Below are 26,308 nucleotides of genomic sequence, written 5' to 3' on the forward strand. Positions count from 1 at the left end.
TTAAGTATTTAATAGAGTGTGGAGCTCAGTCAGTGAGTGTTTAACAATCAGCAATCCAGGCAAAAACAGTGTTTGCTAACTACTCTAGTGTAGATACTCCCACCATGGCTGACATCAGGCTAACAACATGCTGTCATTGAATGAAGGGTTCAGCACACCATTATATAGTGTTTCCACCACACAGATACAGTAGCAACGACTGACCTCAAGAGCAGAGATGACAGTCACACAGAGTGAGACAATTAGGAAGTGGTGAGTTTTTATGAAAGGCAGAAACCAAGGGACAAACTGAAAACACAAGGCTTATGTATTCCAAAAGGAAAATTTATTTTAAACGCGCCTGGATACTAGATACAAGCAGGCTGAAATCAGCAAGGTGTCAGCCCCAAACTGCAGGAGGGAGCGTTAGATACAGGAGTTGTTGCAAGCATTTGCTGGCATGGGGTTGCCTGCACCTGGACATACTTAGATTAGCATATCAGGGTTTGTGGCCTTGGTCACTGACTTGATGATGAGCAGAAAAGGAATTCTGCTGTAGAAACATAAGTTCTTTTTTTTTTTTTTTTTTTTTTAAATAAATTTTTATTAATGGTAATGGGATGACATTAATAAATCAGGGTACATATATTCAAAGAAAACATGTCTAGGTTATTTTGTCATTAAATTATGTTGCGTACCCCTCGCCCAAAGTCAGATTGTCCTCCGCCACCCTCTATCTAGTTCTCTGTGCCCCTCCCCCTCCCCCTAACTCTCTCCCTCCCTCCCTCCCATGTCCTCCCTCCCCCCACCCCTGGTAACCACCACACTCTTGTCCATGTCTCTTAGTCTCATTTTTATGTTCCACCAATGTATGGAATCATGTAGTTCTTGTTTTTTTCTGATTTAATAAGTTCTTTTTTGATGTAGCACAGGCTTGGTGTCCTTGGTAAATTCTGAAGACAGCCAAGAGATCAGTATCCCAGGAATAGCTGGGACCTGAGTCTGTGGCATGGCCTTTACAAACAACTATTGTGATTTAAACTCCCCTAATGGTCAGGCCCCTCCCCAATGCAAGCTTTCCTAGAAATTTTTGCAAAGGTAAACTTTTTGCTACATTTCAAAGTGAAGGCCAGGAAGCCATTAAGAGAGAGAATAGCAAGCAAATTAACTACAACCTTACAGTACTTTCCCAGGGTGGGGGGGGAGTTGCTTAAGGGGAGAGGGAGGTTGGGTGAGGGAAATGTTTACCAAAGACATTGCCTTAATGGTAGTTGGGTGAGAGAAATTTGAGTTTTACAGGGGCTAATTTAACCCTAAAACTTTGCATTTTTTGTATTTATCACCTGTGCTTTTAATATAATGTATTTATTTTTAAGTTCGCATAATTAAAATTTTCATAATGGCTGTGTTTAACAACCAGCTCACAAAACTCATGGAATACTTAATATCTGCCCTCACAAGTCAGTTCCAGCACATGGGCTGAGCATGCCCATAGGAGGTCAGTCCATGTGACTTCCCTTTCCTCTTCCTTTCCTATCCTCTGCCCCAGGAAGGATTTCATTAAGCTTTCCCAGCTAGAAACAAAGATGTTCCCTGTTCCACTGGAGGATACAAGCTTTGCTTTTGGCCTCAGCCCCCGTCCCAGTCTTCAGCCTATGCTAAACTTCAGCCAGGGTCATGCTGCCTGACTGGCCCTTCCTACCGCTGGGGCAGCTGAGCCACTGCTAACAGTAGAGAGGGCACAGCCTCTGCTGGGCTGGGCGCCTGCAGGAGAAGCATGAAGGGCTCTCTGTGGCTGCATGGTGGACTGGCGGGTTATTTCAGGATCCCGTCTGTGAAGGAGATGGGGAAGCCCAGCCAGCCAGCTGTACTTTGGCAAGTCAGGCCCTATAATTAGCCTCCGCATGAGGTTTGAATAAACCCCTGGTTGTTACTAAACAACAGTAAAGCAGGAAGGACTCAGCTTCCTCAAAGCCTAATGCTGCATGAGTTTCCTAGAACAGATGTTTGAACAGAAGTGCCCTATAGCTGGGCATCTCAGAAATGTCCCCTGTCCTCATTCCAAAGGAGAACAAAGGAGCAAGGACGCTGGGCAGCCAGCTCCTTCCCTCCCCTTACCTTCAGCGGTGGGCATTTCCCACCTGGCTCCACAACTGATCAGACCACCTCTTATTGATACTCTGCAGTCAACTGGGGAACACACCCCCATTCACACCCTCAATGCTGCTGGAGCTCCACAAAGCAAGAGGTAAAGAAAGGGAATCTGAATGTTGCCGGTGTGGTCACTGGATGGCAGGACTTCAGATGATTGCATTTTCAACCATCTTTCTGCTTTTCCAGAACTGTATGGCTAAATATGGCACACCTATTTCCCAAAACACATCCCCAGAGTTTTGTCTTAGTTTTTACTTTTTCTGTCCACCCGCTAGATCCCAATTTTAAAAAGCAGAAACAAACAGCAACACCAAGCTGTTCCAAGTGAAGAATTTAAGCTTCATGGTCCCTTGCTCACCACATACACCCTTTTGTATTCGTCTTTTTTTTTTTTAATTCATTGAGAGGAAGGGAGGCGGAGAGACAGACTTTCCACGTGTGCCCCAACCAGGATTCTCCCAGCAAGCCCACTAGGGGGCAATGCTCTGTCCATCAGGGGACATTACTCTGTTGTTCATCAACTGAGCTCTTCTTAGCACCTGAGGCAGAGGTCATCCTCAGTGCCTGGGGCCAACTTGCTCAAATTGAGCCATGGCTGCAGGAGGGGATGAAAAAGAAAAAGAGAGAGAAATAAGTCGGGGAGGAGTGGAGAAGCAGATAGGCACTTCTGTGTGCCCTGACCAGGACATCCACACACTAGGCGAACAATCTACCACTGAACCAACCAGCCAGGGCCCTATTAGTCATTTTTTTATTCTTGTTGTTAAAGGAACTTCTTCAAAAACATTAAAAAAATACCAATAATAAAATGACAATAGTTACATATATCAACAATTGCCTTAAATGTAAATGGATTAAATATTGTAATCAAAAGACATATAGTGGCTGAATGGATAAGAAAACAAGACCTTTACAAATGCTGTCTGCAAGAGACTCCCTTCAGATTAAAAAACACAGACCTGTGGGGAACCCAGCAGTGTTTGGGGAACCAACTTTGAAAAACTCCTCAAGGCTCCCTGAAACCTGTGAACTGTACACACACCGTTTCTATTCACACATACGTTTTGACTAAAAATGGACAAAATTCTAGAGCCATGCTGTCCAATATAGTGGTCACTGGCCACATGCAGATATTTAAATTTAAATTAGTTCAGTTTAAATAACATTCCATTTTCAGTTCCTGGGCCACCCTTGTGACCACGGAGTGTTGAGTAACCACATGTGGCCACCATGTTGGACAGCGCGAGAGAGAAAGCAGGTCATCCTCACAGAAAGTTGTGTGTTTTTTTTTAAATAATCACAGCATTTATTGCGTGCTTCCCTTGTTTTGGGATCTGGGCAAGCATTTTACAGCCCCCAAAGTAGGTAGCACCCATTTATATAAAAACAAGGAAGCCGAAGCCCTAAGAGGCAAGCCTCTTGCACAGCACGAGTCCGTCGTAGAGTAGAAACTTGAGTCAAATGGCTGAGCAGAAACTTAAACCGTGCCTGTGAAGCTCTTGCTGTTAAACATCGTGACTTCTTCTTTCAGCCAAGTTCGGCAGACTTTGCCAGCCCTCGACCTCCTCCCTGAGGACCTCCTGCATGGAACACTCCCCCTTTTTTTTTTTTTTCTTCTTTGTGTGTGTGTTTTTCTGAAGCTGGAAACTGGGGAGAGAGAGTCAGACAGACTCCCGCATGCGCTCGACCGGGATCCACCCGGCACGCCCACCAGGGGTGACGCTCTGCCCACCAGGGGGCGATGCTCTGCCCCTCCGGGGCGTCGCTCTGCCGCGACCAGAGCCACTCTAGCGCCTGGGGCAGAGGCCAAGGAGCCATCCCCAGCACCCGGGCCATCTTTACTCCAATGGAGCCTTGGCTGCAGGAAGGGAAGAGAGAGACAGAGAGGAAGGAGGGGGTGGGAGTGGAGAAGCAAATTGGTGCTTCTCCTATGTGCCCTGGCAGGGAATCGAACCTGGGTCCCCCGCACGCCAGGCCGACGCTCTACCGCTGAGCCAACCGGCCAGGGCCACACTCCCCCTTTCAAGTTGCTGTGGCTCAGTGTGCTTTCTTCACCGCTCTCAGTCTTCCAGGCAGTTCCTCCAGAGGCAGTTCCCCCCCAGCTCCAACCCTGGCATCTCACTCGTGCCCCGTCAGTCACTAACATAGTGAGTGTCCATACAGGCAGAGTACTCCCTAGCTTATGGTTTTAGGCATTCATCCCACCCTCAGCACCCCCATCCAAAGCCCTTGGTCTTTTTTTTTTTAATTGAATTTATTGGGTTGATATTGGTTTGCAAAACCACACAGGTTTCAAGTGGACAGCTCAGTATAACACCATCTGCACACTGCATCACTCACCCTCCATCTACCCCAAGCAAAGCTCATCCCTCTCCATCCCCGCATCACAGAAAGTTTGACTGGACAGTACTGATCTAGAGGTTTTAGTGATTTCATCAGTTTTCCAAAAGCATCCATGACCAGAAAATATTAAGAGCCACTAAGTCAAGCCAGTGAAACTTCATTAAAAGAGCCAAAACCTTCTCTTGAAGGTAGAGAGCTCATCCATGGTGACAGAGCTATGAACAAGTTTGCCTTTGAGTGATATTTATGCTCCAAAAATCCAACTTTAAATGCTCCTTTTAAAAAAAACATCCAGCCAGACTAGTGGTGGCACAGTGGATGGAGCATCAACCAGGAATGCCGAAGTCCCCAGTTCAAAACCCAGAGGTCACCAGCTTGAGCACAGGGTCATCACCTTGACAGCAGAATCATTGACATGATTCCTAAGGTCACTGGTTTGAAGCCTGAGGTCACTGGCTTGAAGCTCAAGGTTGCTGACTTGAGCCCAAAGGTCCCTGGCTTGAAGTCCGAGGTCACTGGCTTGAAGCCAAAGTTGCTGGCTTGAGCCCAAGGTTGCTGGCTTGAGCCCAAGGTCACTGGCTTGAGCCCAAGGTCACTGGCTTGAACAAGGGTTCACAAGCTCAGCAATCAATGAACAACCAATGTGAAGCAACTACGAGTTTAATACTTCTCATCTCTCTCTTTCCTCTCTTCTCCTTTCTGTATCTCCCTCTCTAAAAGCTAAAAATAAAAATGGGAAAAAAAAGAAAAGAAATCCAGATTCTGTGCTTTATTGTTTTTTATCCTTCCTCCATTTTTAGAGAGGACGCTTAAAGTTCCCCAGAGCCTCTGTGCCCAACATGAGTCCCGGTGGGAAGCAGGGAGGATGTTCCAGTGACCTTGTCCCTCTGCTGTGTGCCGTTGTTACAGGTGGGCGAGGCAGTCTTGGAAAATGCCCGGCTCATGCTGCAGACCGAGAATATCCAAGCGGGCGCGGACGACTTTAAAGAGAGGTAATGCTCTGCCGCAGAGGGGACAGTCTCTTCACACCTCCACACTCTTGGGCACCTCTGGTAATGCCCTCTGGAATCTGCAGCACTCACCTCCAGCTCTGTGGAAGGCTGGGGTGGAATAGCAGGGGCCCCAGGAATATCCAGAGCCAAGATGGTCAGGCGCAAACCTTCCTTGTAGACACAAAGTAGGCCCCAAGTGCTCAGAGATTTTGCCTGGTTTCACTTGGTTTAGAACAGGATTTCTCAAACTCTAGTGTAGTTCAGAATCACTTATGGGGCCTGTAGAGAACACTGATCGCTGTGCCCCACCCTCAGAGTTTGTGATCCAGTGGGTCTGGGGAGGTGCCTGTAATTTACATTTCCAACAAGGTCCCAATGATGCTGGTCCTGCTGGTCCTGGGACCACACTTTGAGAACCACTGGTTTAGAGCAACACTTCTCAATGGAGGCTGCATATTAGAATTATCTGGGCACTAAAAATGCCAGTGCGCAAGCCCCACAAATGAATTAAACCAGAATCTCGGATATTCTCGGGTGGGGACCAGGCCTCCATATTTTTAGAGCTTACCAGCCTTGAGAACCATCTCTTCAAAGTCTATTATATAATAGTGTTTCCTAAACTAAATTGCCGTGTGTGTGTGTGTGTGTGTGTGTGTGTACACAAGGTGGGCAAAAGTAGGTTTACAGTTGTTTGTATGGAAAATAACACAGTAATTAATAATAATACAGGAATAAACTCAGTGTATATACTGCTGGTGAAGATTATTTTAAGTGGTATAAGAATAAGCATTTTATTTTTCATAGTCATGTACTGTATTTATATTTGTGGTTACCTTCTGTTTATGACCCATGAAACTGATTTTCCGTGACACGTGTAGTCACAATTTAAAATGTATCTAATATCAAGAGCTTTTAAAGTGTATTGACTTAAGATTTACCTTTTAAGCAGACAAATCTAAGGGAAAATGTACAATGATACGGGTGATATGCATTTAGGGGCAAAGTCACGGAGGCAGATGAGGTCGGGGAAACGCCGGGTCTGACGGAGAAGCAGAACGAAGAAGGCCTTCCTCTGGATGGACAGTGAATCTGAGAAGATTCTGTGGGGTGGGTGTCCTGGGTGTAGGGTGACGGGATGGTGACGAGATTGTTCAAGGGAACATTCTCCTAACTTGGTGAAGACACAGAGGAAAGACACATGGTCGGGCGTCTTCGCAAAAGACCGTGATCCACTGTCATTCTTATTCTTTTTTTTTTTTTTTTCATTTTTCCGAAGCTGGAAACAGGGAGGCAGTCAGACAGACTCCCGCATGCGCCCGACCAGGATCCACCTGGCATGCCCACCAGGGGGCGATGCTCTGCCCCTCTGGGTCATCGCTCTGTTGCATCCAGAGCCACTCTAGTGCCTGAGGCAGAGGCCACAGAGCCATCCTCAGTGCCCGGGGCCATCTTTGCTCCAATGAAGCCTCGGCTGCCAGAGGGAAAGAGAGAGACAGAGAGGAAGGAGAGGGGGAGGGGTGGAGAAGCAGATGGGCGCTTCTCCTGTATGCCCTGGCCGGGAATCGAACCCGGGACTCCTGCACGCCAGGCCGACGCTCTACCACTGAGCCAACCGGCCAGGGCCTCCACTGTCATTCTTATCTTAGGATAGGAGGTGTGGTGATGACAAGATGAATCTCTACCGTCCACTCAGATCCAGAAGCACTTCCTTTCTCAAAGACCAAGCTTCTCCATCTGCTAAAAGGGTCTCCGTTAGTGGCCACTCTGGAGTGAGGGGGACTCAACCAGCCAGGGTCATGGTCTTGCCCAGCACCTTACTAGCCAAGGTCACGGGAGCACAAAGAAGTAAAATAAAAACTTGGGGAGAGAAAGCTTGTCTGAAATCCGGGGATTAGCTAATGAGGTTTTGAGCAAGCTGAGTTGAGCTGATAGTGGAGAAACTAAGCGGAAATTATGGGATGCTCCCGAAGGCATTGGGCCAGTAGCCTCCTGGTCAACACGAGACAGTCTAAGTGTCATGAGCACGGAGACGCTAATTGAAGATGTCACGATGGAGGGGCAAAGGGGACAGTGTGGCAAGAGGAAGCTGAAAGCTTAAGAGCATCTCTGGCAGTTATAACAAATATATTTTACATTCTTAGAGCAGTGACTTTTGACCTTTTTCATCCCATGGCAACATAAAACTAATTGCTAAAATTCAGAGGCTCTCCAGAAAATATATCATCTATAATTTTGATTCATTCACACCAAACTATTATTGTTGTGTTGGCTGTTGTCTTTTTTATTATTATTATTATTTGACAGTCTAAGAGAAAAGAGGTCAGGACCCCTGACTAAATGGGTATTGTATGTTTTAAAAATGTTTGCGACATACCAGTTGAAAATTGCTGCCTTAGAGGACTTTAAAAAAAACCGTCTGTAGGACACCTGAGACCTCCCACTGCTGAATAGACCACATCCTGGAGGAACCAGTCTCCCTGGAGAGGTGAGCAAAACAGGACTCCAGAGGCCTAATGGGGACTCTTCCAGTTGGCTCAGCAGGGACCAAGCCCAGTCATATGGGTGGGTGTCCATTTCAGCTGGAATGACAGGACTTGTTTCAGAAAGGACAAATGTTACCGTATTTCCCCATGTGTAAGATGCATTTTCCCCCCCCCGAAAAATTTGGGGTCTAAAAACTATGTGTGTCTTATACAGGGGTTGTAGATTTTTTTACTTGCATTTCCAGCTTTTTCACACTTGTTTTTGCGCTCATTGTGGAAGACAGTGATTCGTCATCAGACACAGATGAGGACAAGCTAATGGGCTAATGGATGGGAGCTTTGACAGTGATGAGAAGTTGTATGAATTTTATGATGAATAAAACTTGAGTTCAATAACTTTATGTAATACATTTTTTTTCAAAATTCGGGCCCCAAAATTAAGGTGTATCTTATACATGGGAGCATCTTATAGATGGGGAAATACGGTAATAGGAACACAATCCTTCATAAAAAAAAAATGCATTTGGACAGAAAATTTAGTCCTACATACAGAACACAGAAAAATGCTTCAGAAACCATCTCCCCAGCACTGATGGAAGGGGCTGCTCCCACTCTGAGGGAAGTGGCTGGTGGTGTGCCACAGGGCTCTGGCTTTAATCCCTTCATTTCTCTTTTTAACTGCGAGGGGCATGAAAGCAGGCATGGCAAAATGGCAGAAGATGCAAACCAGGAGGAGGGTGAAAAGTAAAATGAGAGGATCAAGATTCAAAACGATCCCAACACGTTGGAACAATGAGCCAGTGAAAGGGAAAGAGGATAAATATGAACTCCTACTTTGGGGCTTAAATACCAGGTGCTCCCAGGGAAGGAAAGTGAGCTTAAAGCAGCTCTTGTGAAAAACTGTCAGGGGTTCGTTCTAGCTGACAGGAGACCCAATATCAGTCAGCAGCAAATACAGCTGGTCCAAATCCAATGAGCAAACATACAAACAGAGGAAAACCCACAGAGCAGATCTTAGGGCCCATGATGAAGAATGTTAAAGGGCTTAAGCAAAGGAGCAGACAGTCCCACGGAGCTCTGAACTGATCGGGCAACATTTGGAGTTCTGCATTCGGTGTCACATTTTAAGAAGGACGTAAGATCAATTAGAACATTTATAATCGTTGCGCAGATGTATCTGAAGCCTGGAGCTGGGTGCTGAGAACACAGAGGTAAAAAGGTTATAGTGGCTGCCCTCGATGAGGAGGGATGGAATTCAATTTATACCAACTATGGAGGAAGGGAGTGGGAATGCATCACTTGAAGAACAAAAAGCTTGAAGGGGTGGGAGGTGGGGAGGGGAAATGAGAGAATGACATAAGAAATCGCCTCTAAATATTTGTAGGACTGCCTAAAGCAGGGGTCCCCAAACTACCACCCGCGGGCCACGTGCGGCCCCCTGAGACCATTTATCTGGCCCCCACCGCACTTCCGGAAGGGGCAACTCTTTCAATTGTGGTCAGTGAGAGAAGCCTAGTTCCCATGGAAATACTGGTCAGTTTGTTGATTTAAATTTACTTGTTCTTTATTTTAAATATTGTATTTGTTCCCGTTTTGGTTTTTTACTTTAAAATAAGATATGTGCAGTGTGCATAGGGATTTGTTCATAGTTTTTTTTATAGTCCGGCCCTCCAACAGTCTGAGGGACAGTGAACTGGCCCCCTTTGTAAAAAGTTTGGGGACCCCTGGCCTAAAGGAAGCATCAGACTGATTTTGGATGTTCTGAAGGGTGGGATTCAGATGCTTACAACAATGGAGATTTAAACTCTTAAAAAAACTACAATAATTAGAGCTCTTCAAAAATGTTATAGTGGCCTTGAGTGGTGATGAGTTCCCTATCACTAGAAGTATTCAAGCAAAGGCTACATGAGTGCTTATCAAGAATGCTATCAAGGGCCTGACCTGTGGTGGTGCAGTGGATAAAGCGTCAACCTGGAACACTGAGGTCGCCAGTTCAAAACCCTGCACTTGTCTGGTCAAGGCACATATGGGAGTTGATGCTTCCTGTTCCTCCCCCTCTTCTCTCTTTCTCTCTCTCACTCTCTCTCCTCTCTAAAATGAATAAATAAAAAAAATTTTTTTAATTAATGTTAAAAAAAAAAGAATATTATCAAGGGACTGTCACTGGGTAGGAGTTTGATGAGTTGAATGCTTAAGTCCCTTTAAAATCCTGAGGCCCTAAAATGCTTTCTGGAGTGAGAGGTGTGAGATTTCTCCCCTCTAGAATGGATTAAGGTAAACTGTGAAATTGGGCTGAGTTGTGCAGGTGGGGAGAAGGCCAGGGAAGGAACGAAGTGACAGGGAGAGAAACTGGCAAAGATGTTGAGTAGTTTTTAGAAAGAAGGCCCCAGGCAAACCAGAGGTTGAAAAAACTCAGGGTGGGCAGTTTCAGACTTGCGTCATGGGGTATGCACGTGTGTGAGCATGTGTGTTATTGCATAGGTTGCAAGTTTTTAAAACTCTGGATATTTTACCTATAAATCCAGCTTCCCCATTTCTCTCGAAGAGAACTGGCACCGCTTCCCCACACAGCAGTTGTGGGGAGGCGCTGAGCAGCACCCCTGCAGGTGAAATATCAGCTGTCCTTGTGTTTCAATCCCCGCCTCCCTCTGCTGCCCAGACCGCCTCGTCCCTCACCTACATTGGCCACTTGGCCCCTGGAGGCATTTGAGTTGGCAGCCACAGTCCTGAAATTCCACATGGGCTCTTTGGAGATAGAAATTACATTCCTCCTTTTGGGGTCATCGGCACATAGCCTGGTGCTTGGCAGACTTTCGGTAACGTTTGTTAAAGGATCCTCAGGTGAAAAGGATGACAAATCAGAATAATGATATGATACTGGATCTCTGAACTCCTGGGGAAACTAACCCTAGAGTTCTGCCCCCGCCCCGGTGCCCCATGAGGCTGGCACCCCATTAAGCCAGGTTTTCAGAAGTTGGCAACACTTGTTCTCATTTTAACAGATCAGCATGTAACAAATACATTAACAAATGTGCTGGAAAAGTGAATTTAAGTCATTGTCTAACCAGCACATCCTTGGCCCATTGGTACCATTTATATTCCGATTATTTTGTATTTTGGGTTGCTCAGCTATGCTGATTAAGTTCCTTTATCTGCAGATATGAAAATGAGCAGCCATTTCGAAAGGCAGCAGAAGAGGAAATCAACTCTCTCTATAAAGTCATCGATGAAGCTAATTTGACAAAAATGGATCTGGAAAGTCAGATAGAAAGCCTGAAAGAAGAACTTGGCTTTCTGTCAAGGAGCTATGAAGAGGTAGGTGGGGGTTGGGGCGATGCTGGATTGGTTACAAGACCGAGGCAGTCCCTTGTCTGGCCGAGCTTCAGAACATAGATAATGGAGCTCATCTTGGCCTGCCACGTCACTTGCCCAGGGCTGCAGGGAAGATGCTGGTAAATCACTTTCAATCCTTGTAGTGGGTCAGGTTAGCCCAGATGCCTCACACTCAAGGGGCTTCAGAACCAGGCTGCTAGGAGAACCCAGAGGAGGTAGCAGGTCCATCAAGAGCTAGTGATGGCACCTGTGTTGAATGGGCGGGAGGAGCATCCCATACCTCATGGGAGGGAGGAGCATCCCATACCTCAAGGCATTCGATTTCAGAACTTTGTTTTCAGCACTATCCGGGACAAATAAAATAACTCTGCTCCAGGTTATAGTCTGTACACACTCGTTAATGGGATTAGGTTAGATCATTGAATGACAGGACAGAGGCAACCTCCCAGGATGCCACGATGATGTGGCCCAGTCTGGGAACTGTGCTGATTCTTTTTTTTTTTTTTTTTTTTATTGACTTGAGAGAGAAAAAAGAAAGAGAGGTAGGGAGAGAGAGAGAAGAGAGTGAGAAGCATCCACTTGTGGTAGATGCTTCACGTTAGTTGTTCATTGATTGCTTCTCATTGGTGCCTTTGACAAGGAAAGCCATGAGCCCATGCTGCAGCCGGGGTTTTGAACCAGGGTTTCAAACTAGGGTTTCAAACCAGGGACCTCAATGTTCTGGATCAATGTTCTATCCACTGCACCACTGATTCTTTTTTTTTGAGAATATTGATGAGTTTATTTGAACCAAACTGTTAACAATTGCCGGGAAAACAAAATTTCCAGGGATTGAGGTCTGCTCCCAGACCTGCACTGATTCTAAACCGCCTGCCACATGCCACCGTCTGACCCCAGGCCGGAAGGACATGCCGGTGAAAAGTCAAAACCCACTTAATAACGCTCATGTCAGGAAGCTCCTTCTTTTGTCCAAATTGAAGCAAACCAGGAGCCATTCGACCCACTTCCTCCTGTTCTTGGCTCTGTAGTTTTCCATCCCTCTCCAACAGAAAGAGACTACATCTTTACATCTCTTTCAGCCTACTCTGACTTTATGAAATTCATAAATATCTTGCTGTTGGAGCTCATTCTATTTGTGTTATTATTTAGTTATTTATTTGGATTTCTTCTTTGGGCCTGAGCTGAGAAATGCATTCTGGGAAAAGAGAATATGGCACCAGTGCTGGTAGAGGATCAGGAGCTTTGCTGGTGTCTGTGAAGTCCCACGCTGGGCTGTAGTAGAATGCGGGGCACAAGTGTTGCCCATAGAACTGGGCTTCTGCTGCCTAGAATCCCACGTCTTTTCTGTCTCCGGAAGAACTCACCTGAGGTGTGCATTGTCACTTTCAGGACGTGAAAGCGCTGTATAAGCAGTTGGCAGTGTCTGAGCTGGAGCAAGTGGGTGTCCCTATTGGCACTGGTCTGGACGACATCCTCGAGACGATCAGAATTCACTGGGAGAGAGATGTCGAAAAGAACCGGATGGAGGCAGGAGCCTTGCTCCAAGCTAAGGTGAGAGGTCAGACCCGCACCCTCCACACCGCCCTGTGTGGGAAGAGGCCGAGCAAAGATGAAAAGCAGTCAACGTGCAGAGGAAGAGACACAGCTGTTTCGGTCTCATTAGACATGATGTGTATAGCAATAACAGTGTCTTATTTACCTGTCTAAAAGCAGAAAACGTTGAAAATGGTGATAGTAATAATGTCAGCAAGTATGTGGAGAAGGAGATTTTCACCTACATATTACTGGGAAGTACTACTATGACCCCTTTGCATAAAAAATTTGGTGACATGCATCAAGTGTCTTAAAATGCCCCTACTTACCAGTTGAATAATCTGGACACTAGCCTAAAGAAATCATTAAACATGCAAGTAAAGTTCACATCCAAGTATGCTCACTGATACATTCATTATAAGAGTGAACAAGTTTAGGGCCGAAAAAAACCCCACATAAATGTTTAATAGTGGGATAAAGACTAAGTAAGCTACAACCTAACCATGCAATGACATATCAAGCAGTTATTAGAAATGATATTCATGAAGCACTTATAACAACGTAGGAAAATGCTCATGCAATAAGGTAAAATGGGGGGGGGGGGTCCAGAGTGGTATGTACCAGGGTCAACAAACTTTTTCTGTAAAGGACAAGTTTGTAAATATTTAGGTTTGTAAATATTTAGGCCAAATGGTCTCTGTTGCAATATTCAACTCTGCCACTATAATGTGAAAGCTGCTGTAGACACTAAGTAACGAATGAGCGTGGCTGTGTGCCAATAAAACTTTATTGACAAAATAGGAGGCAGGCTGGATTTTGCCTGTTAGGCTACAGACTGCCAGCCCCTGGTCTGTATGGTTAAGTAAATCATTCAAAGACATTAGGCATCTAGAAAAGGTTGGAAAGAAAACACAGAAGTGTTAGTGGTGGTTGCCTTTGAGTGATGGACCCATTTAACACTTTGAAATGTTTTTCTTGTTTCTGAGTATTTCTTGAGTTTTTCTTAAGCAGTATGAATTCTATTCGTGGAGGAAAAGGACTTTTCTTAAACTTCATAAATAATAAAGGAATTAACCAGAAATAGAACGCAGAAGTTCCTTTCCCTTCTCCATCCCCCCCACCCCCCACATATGACTTTTGAATTTTGAGGCAGAGGAAGGAAAGGGCAGAAAAGGAAGGAAAGTATGAAGTATGAAGAAAGTGTGAAAACTTCGGTGCTACTTGAGCCCAGGCAGGAGGGCTGCTCCTGCGTCCTTGGTTATGGCTGGGTGGTTCTCAATCCTGGCAGCGCAGCAGAATTATTTCAGAGCATTTTCAGAAGTGCCCACACCCAGGCCCCATCCAAGACCAAGGAGATCAGAAGCAGGAAAGGGACTTTGTGGATTTCTGAGCTTTCTGGATGACTCTAATGCCCTGCCAGGCTTGAGAACCATGAGAGTGTTTAAAAGCTACCAAAAGAAAATCAAGAGAACCTCTTCTTTTCTTTCTTCTCCCTGCCTCCGGCCATCCCCTGTCCCCTTCCCCCCTTGGCCCCCAAGTATCCGCAGGTACATTCCCAGCAGGGTCTTCACCAACTTGAGGGCCCCCAGTGTTCTCCAGCCCGGAAACCCATCTTTCACTCCCTTGCTGTCCCACCCTCTCCCCTCTTCCAACAGATTCTCTTCTTTCCAAACTTCAACTCCTTGGACCAGGGTGACAACAAACACTTTTTATGGTAATTAGTGCCTGATAACATCACAAAATGCAGCCCCCTCTCCCCCACTGCTGGCCCTGACCCCAACCCCGTGAGAGGTGGAACACAGGCGGAAAGTGAAACCAAAGCACAAATTTGATTTGGGTCCTTTACTTCTTTTTTTAGAAGAGTCATAAATATTTATAATTAATGACCCTAGAAACCACCAATTTCCATTCTCTCACTGTAGAGGTGAGAAAACAGGGACCCAGGGAGGGCGGTGGTCACACAGCTAGTGTGTGGGACCACCGTTTAGCTCTCTTGGCTCTGGGTCTAAGGGCCTTTTCTCTGCTTTGGGTTGCTTTTTCTCACTGGCTCTGTTCCCAAAGCTGATCTCTGTGGGTCTGTAGTTTGCAACCTTGTTTCCGTCCCAGGACTCCTGGAGTGTACACCACGGTGTAGCGATTATTTCTTAGAGAAGGGGGGGGGGAGAGCATTGTAATTAACAAGACTATATCCTGCATAGTATGAAAAAGAAAAAAAAAACCTGGTTATTATTATTCACCCCTCACCTCCTTGAGAATCAGCACCAGCCCAACAGCAATTCAAACATTAATTTCAAACAGATTCATTAATGTCTTTTTAATAAAGTAATCTGAAAGCTACATCTCAGAGAAAACAAACAGTACTTGTTTAAGTTTGGCCAGTGCAGCCCGGGCCTCTTGCAGAGAGGCAGAGCTCAGAAAATATTTGCAGAATGAGTGAATTCCTCTGATCGTCAACAGAGATCGGAACTGACAGCCAGAAGCCCTCCAATAAATAGTTTTGTCAGCTGCAGCCGTGCCCGCGGGGGCTGGCATTTGCCCATCCTGAGCACCTCTTGTCGGTTTCTTGGCAGAAGCATAAATGAGAAACTGCCTTAGCGGGTGCAGCTTTTGAAACCTTCTGCAGAGAGGATAGAAACATGTATTTAATTACCTTTCAGGCCGGGGAGGCTGGAAATTCATGGACATGATGAATTTATGTCTTTGTTTAAGTTCCCCCAGAAAGTGATCCTGAGACAAATATCGAAGTGGAGGTGGTTTATTTGGAAGTTGAGGGAAAATATACCAAAATACCGGGAGAGGAGAAGCAGAGAAGGGAGCCAAAAGAAGAATATGTTATCCGACCAGCTATCACTGTGGGAGACTGGTACACACCCCCACGGGGGTCCTGGGGAACAGTGCAGACTATAAAGCAGGGGAAGGTGAGGAAGCTGGTAATAATACCATCTCCCATCAGTCCTCTGCCATCTGCTTCCCAGAGGGACTTTCAGGATCTTCAGAGAAAGCTTTCAGGCAGAGGTGTACAAACTGGCAGTGACCCGGAAGCAAGGGAGATCTAACATGAGGAATAAAGGCGAATGCCATTAGCATCTCCTACTCCTTATCTGCCAAGTCTTCTCATGTTTTTAATTGAGGTAACATTGGTCTATAATGTTATATAAGTTTCAGGTGTACAATATTATAATTCAACATCTGTATACAGTGATCACCACCAAAAGTCTAGTTGCTATTCATCATACACAATTGACCCATTTGCTCATATTGCACACACCCCAAACCTTCTGGTAACCACCAACCTGTTTTCTATATCTATGAGATTGGCTTTGTTTGTTTGGGGATTTTTTTTTTTTTACATTCCACATATAAGTAAAATCAAATGGTATTTGTCTTTCTCCGTCTTATTTCACTTAGCATAATGCCATCACGGTCCATCCATGCTGTGCAAATGGCAAGATTTCATTCTTTTCTATGGCTGAATAATATTCCATTCTATATTGATTTACCCATAAATGGACACTTAGGTTGCTTCCATATCTTGGCTATTGTAAATAATGCTGCAATGAACATGAGGGTGCACCTATCTTTTCTAATTAATGTTTTCATATTCTTCAGATAAATACCCAGAAGTAAAATAGCTGGATAATATGGTAGTTCTATTCTTATTTTCTTTTGAGGACTCTCCATACTGTTTTCCATAAGTCTTAATATTTTTTAATCATTAAAAGCTTATAGAGGCCCTGGCCAGTTGGCTCAGCAGTAGAGCATCAGCCCGGCGTGTGGAAATTCTGGGTCTGATTCCTGGTCAGGGCACACAAGAGAAGCGACCATCTGCTTCTCCACCCCTCCCCCTCCCTTCTCTCTCTCTCTCTATTCTCCTCCCATAGCCATGGCTCAAATGGTTTGAGCAAGTTGGCCCCAGGCACTGAGGATGACTCCATGGCCTCGCCTCAGGCGCTGAAATAGCTCAGTTGTGGAGCAACAGAGCAGTGGCCCCAGGTGGGCAGAGCATCGCCCTGCAGGGGGCTTGCTGGGTGGATCCTGGTCAGGGCACATGAAGGAGTCTGTCTCTCTGCCTCTCTTCCTCCCCACCTCTCACTTAATAAAAGCAAATAAATAAGAAACCAAACAAACAAACAAACATAAATAAATAAATAAAAGCTTATAGAGAGGTTCTGGTTAGGTTCTCTCTGGCCACAATGTGATGGATGTTGGGAACCTGAGTGGTCCAGTGTTTAGAGCTTGTTGAGTTGTATGATTCAATGTTTGGAAGGATCAGGTTGATCCAGAGACTTTGTGGAGGGTCTTAACATCTGGCCCTTCCTTTTCTATATGTTGTGGTTACCCAAATCAGGGCACTTGGAGATGCTTCGGAAACCTCAGGTGACATGCCAGACCACTCTCCAGGCCTCCTGGCTAAGAGGGAATTCATTCCCCAATTTGCAATGAGACAGACCTTTTAAAGGCCCTCTTGGGAAACACTGCAGGACTGCTCTCATTCACCTGTGTCCTAGATTCATATGCTGAGGTGTTTCCATCCTCTCCAGGAGTCCCCAAACTTTTTACACAGGGAGCCAGTTCACTGTCCCTCAGACCATTGGAAGGCCGCCACATACAGTGCTCCTCTCACTGACCACCAATGAAAGAAGTGCCCCTTCCAGAAGTGCAGCAGGGAGCTGGATAAAAGGCCTCAGGGGGCCGCATGCATCCCGCAGGCCGTTGTTTGGGGACGCCTGCCAGTGGTAGTCAACCTGGTCCTTACTGGCCCACTAGGGGGCACTCCAGCTTTCATGGTGGGTGGGAGCGGAGCAACCAAAGTATAAATAAAAAGATAGATTTAACTATAGTAAGTTGTTTTATAAAGATTTATTCTGCCAAACTTAGCAAAAAGCCGACATAAAGTACTTGGTAAGTAATTATTATTATATGCTTTAACTTGCTGTAACTCTGCTTTACAAATTTTATAAAGTAAAGTTACTTCCCTACTTTATGAATCACCATTACTGTGGAACCGGTGGGCGGTTAGAAAATTTTACTAACAGAGATACAAAAGTGGGCGGTAGGTATAAAAAGGTTGACTACCCCTGCCTTAGAGCAGGGGTCCCCAAACTACGGCCCATGGGCTGCATGCAGCCCCCTGAGGCCATTTATCCAGCCCCGCTGCACTTCCAGAAGGGGCACCTCTTTCATTGGTGGTCAGTGAGAGAAGTACTGTATGTGGAGGCGTCGCAAAGCGCGGCTTTGCTCACATACAGTACTACTTCCAGTGATGCGGGATGCACACATCACGGCTCCAGAAGAGCGTCATATCACTTGTTACAGCTAGCAGTGACAAATATGGAACCGGACATTGACCATCTCATTAGCCAAAAGCAGGCCCATAGTTCCCATTGAAATACTGGTCAGTTTGTTGATTTAAATTTACTTGTTCTTTATTTTAAATATTGTATTTGTTCCCGTTTTGTTTTTTTACTTTAAAAGAAGATATATGCAGTGTGCATAGGGATTTGTTCATAGTTTTTTTTATAGTCCAGCCCTCCAACGGTCTGAGAGACAGTGAACTGGCCCCCTGTGAAAAAAGTTTGGGGACCCCTGCTTTAGAGTATCAAACAAAAAAAGAGAGTCCTGAATGCAAATATTTTCTACCCCACCCTTAGCCAGGTTGAAATCTCAGTGTCCTTCTTCCCTAAAACTTCTGTGGAACTTATGGGTATATATTGAATAGAAATCACTCTATTGGTCATTGCTAAGAAATGTAACATTCAAACATAAAATGATCAGCAGATGAGGGTGTTCGTGCTGATTAGGTCTTTGACGTTTTTTCTGCTGTTTGGTTCAATTCTCATAGCAGCCTTAGAAGCAAGAACTATTGTTATTAGAGGGGAGGAAGGAAGGAAGGGAATGAGAGTGTCTAGTTTCTCTGCAGCCAGGCTTTTTCTCATCAACAGGAAAGTGATGTTCTAAGTAAACAAAACAGGCCTTGGCCAGTTTGCTCAGTGGATAGAGTGGCAACCTGGCACATGGCAACTGCAGGTTCAACCCCCCTATCAGGGCACATAAAAGAAGCAAGCAACGAGTAAACAACTAAATGGAACAACTAAGTGAAATGAGCCGCTTCTCTCTCTCTCTCCCTTACCTTCTCTCTCTCTAGTTCTCCCTATCTCTCTCTCTCAAATCAATGGAAACGTTTTAAAAAAGAATATTCAGTTGCTGCCTTTCATGTCAGTGTTAGTCCACTATGATCAATATAATCAAGTGTTTCTTCCACCTGACCTTTTCCTTACAATGCAGGATCCTCCTGGAAACAAGGCCACCCTGCAGGCTACGGGCTTCCAAAGTCTCTGAACAAAGCTGTTTAGGGTTCAAAAGATTGACCTTTCTCACTTCAGTTTGCCCACTGTCACTGCTGGGATTGGAGACCCTCCCCTCAATGTAAAGAGGTATATTCATTTTTCACTGCTTTGTAACCAGTTACTACAAACTTAGTGGCTTAAAACAACTTGTAGTGATTATCTCACAGTTTCCACGATCAGGAATCCAGGCACAGCTTAATTGGGTTCTCTGCTCGGGTCTCACTAGGCTGCAATCAAAATATCGGCGGGGCTGCAGTATCATCTTCTGAGCTCGTTCAGGTTGTTGGCAGAATGCAGTTCCTTCCAGTTGCAGGCCTGAGGCCCTCGGCCCCCGCCCCTACAGGCCACCCCCTGTCCATCGTCCATCGGCAGCTCACAACATGGCTGTATGCTCCTCCCAGGCCAGCAGGAAAGCTCCACCCTTTTAAAGTTTTAATCCTAGTAAGTTAGCCCTACTCAAGATGCTCTCTCCCATTTGATCAATTCAAAATTAACTGATTTGGGACGTGAATTACACCTGCAAAATCCCCTAACCCTTGTCATAAAATGTGACCTAGTCACAGGCATAACACTTGGAGGCAGAGGTCACAGAGGTCACCTCAGCTGCCTGCCCACTGCATCAGGTCACCTGGTACTGCAGCAGAGAAATAAGACTGTGTCCCTCCAGCCTCCTGCCATCTCGCTTCTCTGCTGGGCGGACAGCACTGCCTTCAGCCTACCTCCTACAGGGGAGGCCCGGTCTTCTCTTCCTTGTCCAGTTTCTCAGCCTAGACGCTGAGACCTTGGGTCCTGTAGTCCCCCAGCCCACTGGGAACTACCTGTGCCGCATGGAAGAACTGCTCAAGACACAAAACTGTTGTCCAGAGGAAGAGGGAGAAGCTGTCACGGGAGACAAAACCTCCTGAGTCCCCTTCTCACACAGCTTTTATTGATCAGACTCAGAAACTTTTTTATAAGAACAGAAGCAATAGGATTACAGGGGAAGGAGATCAGGAGATAAGGGGAAAGAATGACTAATGGACTTCTTGCTGACATGGAAGGAGGGCTAATTTGGTCAATACATTCTTTTTCTTTTGCTAATTAACAAGTACAAAGGGAGGGGCAATCTAGAACTCTCTAGGCCAGGGATCAGGAACCTATGGCTTGTGAGCCAGGTGTGGCTCTTTTGATGGCTGCATCTGGCTCGCACACAAATCTTTAATAAAAAAAAAATAAAACATTAAAAATATAAAACATTCTCATGTACTACAATCCATTTATTTCCTACCGCTCATGTTCATGGTTGCAGGTGGCTGGAGCCAATCACAGCTGTCCTCCAGGACAACACCAAATTTTTATTGGATAATGTGTAACGTACACGGGTCATTGTATGGCTCTCAAGGAATTACATTTTAAAATATGTGGCATTCATGGCTCTCTCAGCCAAAAAAGGTTCCAGACCCCTGCACTAGGCTAATTTCCTAAAGCCCTTCACATGCATTCCTTTGTGTTTGCACAAAGGTCACTAACTCACATAATTTCTTGGTGTTTGCATCCAAGAGACATTCACTCAGGGCTTTTAACTAACGTTCCCCAGTCCAAGTCTTAGAGGCTTCAAGGTTAGATGGGTGATTCCCTACAGGCTCCCTTGCCCTAAACCTGGCCTGCAGTCAGCTCCCAGCAAGGAAGGCTCTGTTTTGCCTTCTCAGCCTCCTCCTGGGACCTTCCTTGCCCAGAAGAGCTCTACACCCTCATTGCCAGAAACCTCATCTCAATCGCTTGAACAATGCAGCTAAATGTTGTGTAAAATAACCTGGAAACGCTGAGGTTGCCGGTTCAAAACCCTGGGCTTACCTGGTCAAGGCACATATGGGAGTTGATGCTTCCTGCTCCTCCCTCTTCTCTCTCTCTCTCTCTCTCTTTTTCACTCTCTCCCCTCTCTATAATGAATAAATTAAAAAATCTTTAAAATAACCAAAGGCTTATTCGATTACCAATCGAATAATTGTGCAGGTGTGGTGTGAGGCAGAGAGGAGAGAGAACCAGCCCCTTTTAATAGTCCCTTGGGGCCAGGAACTCCATAAAGCCACTGCTGTCTGCTCTGACCATAGGTCAGCACTCGCCTCAGATCAGTTGAAGGCGTTTGTGGTCAAGGCCTTTATCTGTGCTGTAATCATCATGCCTTAAGCAATCAGAATGACTGATTGTGGAGCCAGTTAAGAATGAAGAGAGGGGAATAGATTGAGATGAGCTGTGAGGTGTCTGGTTATTGATCGTCTCTGAGCTGGAAGAGACATTAGAGATTGACCGGAGCAGTGCCCTCTGACATTTCTACAATAATGGAAATGTTCTATAATCTGTGCAGCAATCAAATATGGTAGCTGCTGGCCACATGTGGTTATCGAGCACTTGAAATGTGCTTGATACAACTGCATTTTTAATTTTTTTTAATTTTTTTTCTGATTTTAAATTAGAAACGACATGTGGCTAGTGGCTACCATACTGGACAGTGTAGATCTAGATTTACCCACAAGAAATCTGGGACAAAATGTCCTCGTGTCAGCCATATTCACAAACAAATGTTTCTAAGGGCCAACATTTTATACAGGCTGCTGTGTCTATGCTTTTTCTTTACTTTTCACTGACTCTGGACAAGATGGCCATGAGATATTACATTGAGAGCCACCGGGGAGAGCTCCTTTCAAGGAGAGTACAGAGAGCAGAGCCCCTGTGAGAGCATCTGTAATCTAGGGGCTCCTGTGATTTGGTGAGCTGGCTATAAGCCCCAGTGAAATAAGCCATGGTTGATCCGGTGTGCTCATAGCCAGCACTGAAGGGGAGCATCTCTACACCTCACAGGATGGCACAGAATGAGTGTGGCCAAAAGGGTCCAGCTTGCTTTTATTTTTATTTATTTTTACTTTTATTTCATTTAAGCATTAAAAAAACCTTTATTGATTGATTGATTTCATTCATTGGTTGATTCTTATATGTGCCCTGACCGGGGATCAAACCCACAACCTTGGCGCATCCAGACGACACTCTAACCAACTGAGCTGCCTGGCCAAGGATCATTTAAGCATTTTAAATATATAATATCTTAACTTGGTTCAAAAGTCAAAATGTACAAAATGATTAACAGTGAAAAGTGTCCTCTAACCCATGTCTCAGCCACCCAATTCTTTTCTATAGTGGGGTCAATCAATGTTATATATACTTTTCTTATGTATGTTTTCAGAGATGTTTTACACATATACAAGGACATATGTATACAGGTGTTTGCTCTCTGTCTTTTTACAGGAATAGTAGTATTCAGAACATACTGCTTTCTAGCTGTACAATATTGTACCACAGGGCACAGCAAGCTGGCTCACAAGCCAAATCTGACTCCCAACTAGTTTTTTGCAAATGAAGTTTTACTGGAATATAGTCATGCTCGCTCATGTCCATGTTTTCTTTGGCTGCATTTGTACACTGTCAGAGCTGAATAGCTGCATAGAGACCGTGTAATCTGCTAAGCCTAAAATATTTACTACCTGGCACTTGACAGAAAAAGTTGACAACCCCAGTTCTAGCTAGCAGATATCCCAGGATTTACTGTAACCTGTGCCCTGCTATTGAATATTTAGGTGGCTTCTAATCTTTTTTTTATAAATAAGACTAGTATAACTTTGTGTGTCCCTCATTTCCCAATATAAAAATGTATCTGTTGGATAAATTCATAGACATGGAATTGCTAGGCAAGAAATTCTGTGCATTGGTGATTTTGATAAATATTGGCAAATGATCCTCTATAAAGGTTGCTACAATTTACATTCTCATCAGATATGTGGGAGAGTGCCCATGTCCACACACCCTCATCAGTACTGTGAGTTCTCACACTTCACGATCTCTTGCCAATATTATAGGTAAAAAATGGCTTTTCGGTGTCAATTTATTTTGCATTTCTCATATTACGAGGAAGGCAGAACATCCTATGTGCTGAACTTCATCCGTATTTGCTTTGTGTGTCCTATCAGATCTTATCTTTTGACCATTTTTTTTTTTTTTTTTTTTTTTAGATCTTGGACTTTTTATTACCTCTTTGTAGTGGCTCTTTATACGTTAGAGAAATTAGTCCTCTCTGTGATATAAGTTGCAGATATGTTCCCAGCTTGTCACTTGTTTTTGTTTTTTTTTTATTTCATTTATGGTAGTTCTATCTGGCTTTCAAATGATATTGTGAGCCAATAGGAAAGGTTGTCAGAGGAGACAGGCAGGCTGGGGCTTGGCTCCTGTAGCTGGATGCTGCAGTAGTATGTCCCTGCTGGTGCAGCTGGAGGAAGAGGTGGGGGTTGGGGGGGTCAGGGTAGTTGTTAAAAGGGAAAATGAAGAGACCGTCTCATTGAGGCAGGACTACCTGTCCTTTGCCTGTCGGTTACCCTACCCAGCACAACCATATACATTGTAGAAGGCATTCCTAGGCCCTCATCTTCTATACTGTGTTTTCAAACCCATGACTGGTCGACAACCAATATTTGAGTGACTGTCTATGCAGACAATCATCCAACATCGCCACCTCCTCCTCACACCTTCTCCCAGGGAATCTTCACTCACTCACACATTCAACTGTCAACAGCAAACCAGGTGCCACGTCCCGCTCTTGGTGCTATGGATACCAAGTCCCTGGTTTCCAAGAATGCCCATCCCTGGCCACCCGATTCTACTGGTCTCAAAGCTATCTGAGATAGTTCTTTTTTTTTTTTTTTAATTTTATTTATTCATTTTAGAGAGAGGAGAGAGAGAGAGAGAAAAAGAGAGAAGGGGGAGGAGCAGGAAGCATCAACTCCTATATGTGCCTTGACTGGGCGAGCCCAGGGTTTCGGACTGGCGACCTCAGTGTTCCAGGTCGACACTTTATCCACTGCGCCACCACAGGTCAGACTCTGAGATATTTCTTATTAGTAGCTCTTTCTCATAAGAAGTGTAGGGACCTTGCTTGTGAAATAAGAAATTTGCAAAAATAAAACCACCCAAATCCCTGTGAAATTAAGGTGGTGTGGTTTGTACTATACACTCAATAGTCTCCTGGAAGGGACATAGCAGAATCCCTTTCTTTCTCTTAAGAATGAGATGATGTCAATCAACCAGAGCAAAAATACTATCATTTGGACATCCCCAATAATTACTTTAAGAAGAAAAATAGACTTTTTTCTTCAGAATAACACTCACTGCTGAGCCTCTTCTGCCGCTCTCATCAGCAGAGTATGCTTACTTCTGGCCAAGAGGACAGCGAGTCCACAGAGCCATGTGCTCCTGTGGGTTTCCTTTGGCAGCTTCAACCGAGGCTGGGATGTGGTCCTATACCCCAAAGAGAGCCGTGTCAACAGCCAGGCAGTTCTTGTGTAAATTCATGGAGAAACTTGGCTTAGCCTAGCCAGCCAGCTCTTCTGCCAATGCTGAAGTTTCGCCGTGTGAGACATGTCCTTCTTCTTAATTCCTGCTAAGGAGAACCAATGTCTCTGGTGAAAAGCAGACGGCATCCAGCCTTCTTCCAAATAAACCCTGCATCTGGCTAGGCTAGCTAGGGAGGGGTGTGCTGCCTGGTAAGAGCTACTCTTAGTTCATGTAACATTTATGCGACACCAAATGTCTTTACAGTGACTTACAATTGTGATAATAATGATAGCTAATCCTCCTAACAAAAAGGAGATGTGATTGAATTCCATTCCTGGTAGATCTTCCTCTTCTTTGGTCTCTAGCATGTGCCTAGGATTAAAGGTCATAGACCTTCAATAAATGTTGTTGAGCATGTACTGGGTATAAAGAGCCATGTTAGGTCCCCAGAGAGGATAGAGGGGTGACTAAGAAGTTGTCCCACAATCTAATGTGGAGGTGGTGTGGGAGGAGGTGGGTGGCAGCGGATAGGTAGACCATCTTTCACAAGGCAGGGAGGAGTGTGCTGTGAAAGCAGCGTCAGCAAACATTTACTGAGCATTTTCCAGCTGCCAGGCAGCGAACTCAGTGCTAGACAAGCAGGTTCCCATTTAATGTTCCTAATATGAGAAAGTATTGTGATCTTATCTATTTTACAGAGGAGGAAACTGAGGCACAGAGAAGTGAAGGAACCTACCCAAGATCACACAGTTAGAAAGCAGCAGAGCTATGATTCAAACCATGCTTGCTTACTATTGACATAAGAACATCCAAACCTATAGAAAACTTTCATAAGCGTTTACTTCAAGCCAAAAGAGGATATGCCTGGAAGCAAGATCTCAATGGACTGAGAAAATGCTCTAGAAAATGTCAGTTTTGCAGTTCTTTTTATGCATTTGGAATCAAAAGAGGAACGGAAGGAAGATTACATGGAATTCATTGGTGGTCAGTTAAGGAGATGACGGAGGGTAAGGTGGGGAAATCTCTGATTGGGTAAAAAAGTAAAATGGAGAGATATGTATGGTGCTTCTTTTACGCTGGTAAGTACAGGATCGTTAACATTTACTGCAAATAGGGACTGTGTCCAGGCACCAAGATCACATGCTCCCTGGAGGGTGGTTAACCTCTGAGGGGAACTGGAAAAGAGGATTACTTTGGCATTTCAAAAGGCTGTTTACCTAGGCACACGAGAACAATGGACAGGTCTGAAAACAGAGATAAACCTTTCACTAAGGAAGTTACAGGCCTGGGGCGTGACTACCTACCAGGACCGCCTCAGTGAGGAATGTATGATCAAATCATCCTGTGAGGTTACTACTTTCAGTCACAGAGCTTGTCAGATTTACTATCTTTGCCCTTCCCGGAATTGACACTCCTAACTGCTAAGCTGACTTGGACAGAGCACATGGAGGGGGGAACCATGGTTTGTTGCCCCCCCTTTTTAATTAGTAGGCAGGGAGAGAGAAACAGGAACACCGAGCTGCTCCTTTATGTGCCCTGACTGGGTAATCGAACCAGCAGCGCTCATACTGCAGGCCGATGCTCCTACCACTCTGGCCAGGGCTTAATTTTTTTATTTACAGGGGGTCCTCAGGTTACAACACAGTTCCATTCCTATGTCAGTGACATGACCCGAATTTTGGTGTAAGTTGAAACACATCCTAGCCTAAGTCACTTACCTATCCTAACATTTGTAAAATCATAATCTAGAACATTAAAAACACAACTAAGCCACAGAAAAGGAAAAAGG

General features: G+C 45.0%; 1 protein-coding gene across 2 annotated transcripts in view; it reads left to right on the forward strand.

The window, feature by feature from the left end:
- The window catches only part of BFSP2 (beaded filament structural protein 2), a 71,856-nt gene that overhangs the window by 27,077 nt on the left and 18,471 nt on the right, over positions 1 to 26,308 (forward strand). For both annotated transcript variants that reach the window (XM_066244830.1, XM_066244829.1), the window contains exons 2-4: positions 5,386 to 5,468; positions 11,110 to 11,266; positions 12,674 to 12,835. In XM_066244830.1, coding sequence (XP_066100927.1) covers positions 5,386 to 5,468; positions 11,110 to 11,266; positions 12,674 to 12,835 — 402 coding nt within the window. The remainder of the gene's footprint in view (positions 1 to 5,385; positions 5,469 to 11,109; positions 11,267 to 12,673; positions 12,836 to 26,308) is intronic.

Source organism: Saccopteryx bilineata, chromosome 10 (assembly GCF_036850765.1).
Source record: "Saccopteryx bilineata isolate mSacBil1 chromosome 10, mSacBil1_pri_phased_curated, whole genome shotgun sequence".
Classification (NCBI taxonomy): domain Eukaryota; kingdom Metazoa; phylum Chordata; class Mammalia; order Chiroptera; family Emballonuridae; genus Saccopteryx; species Saccopteryx bilineata.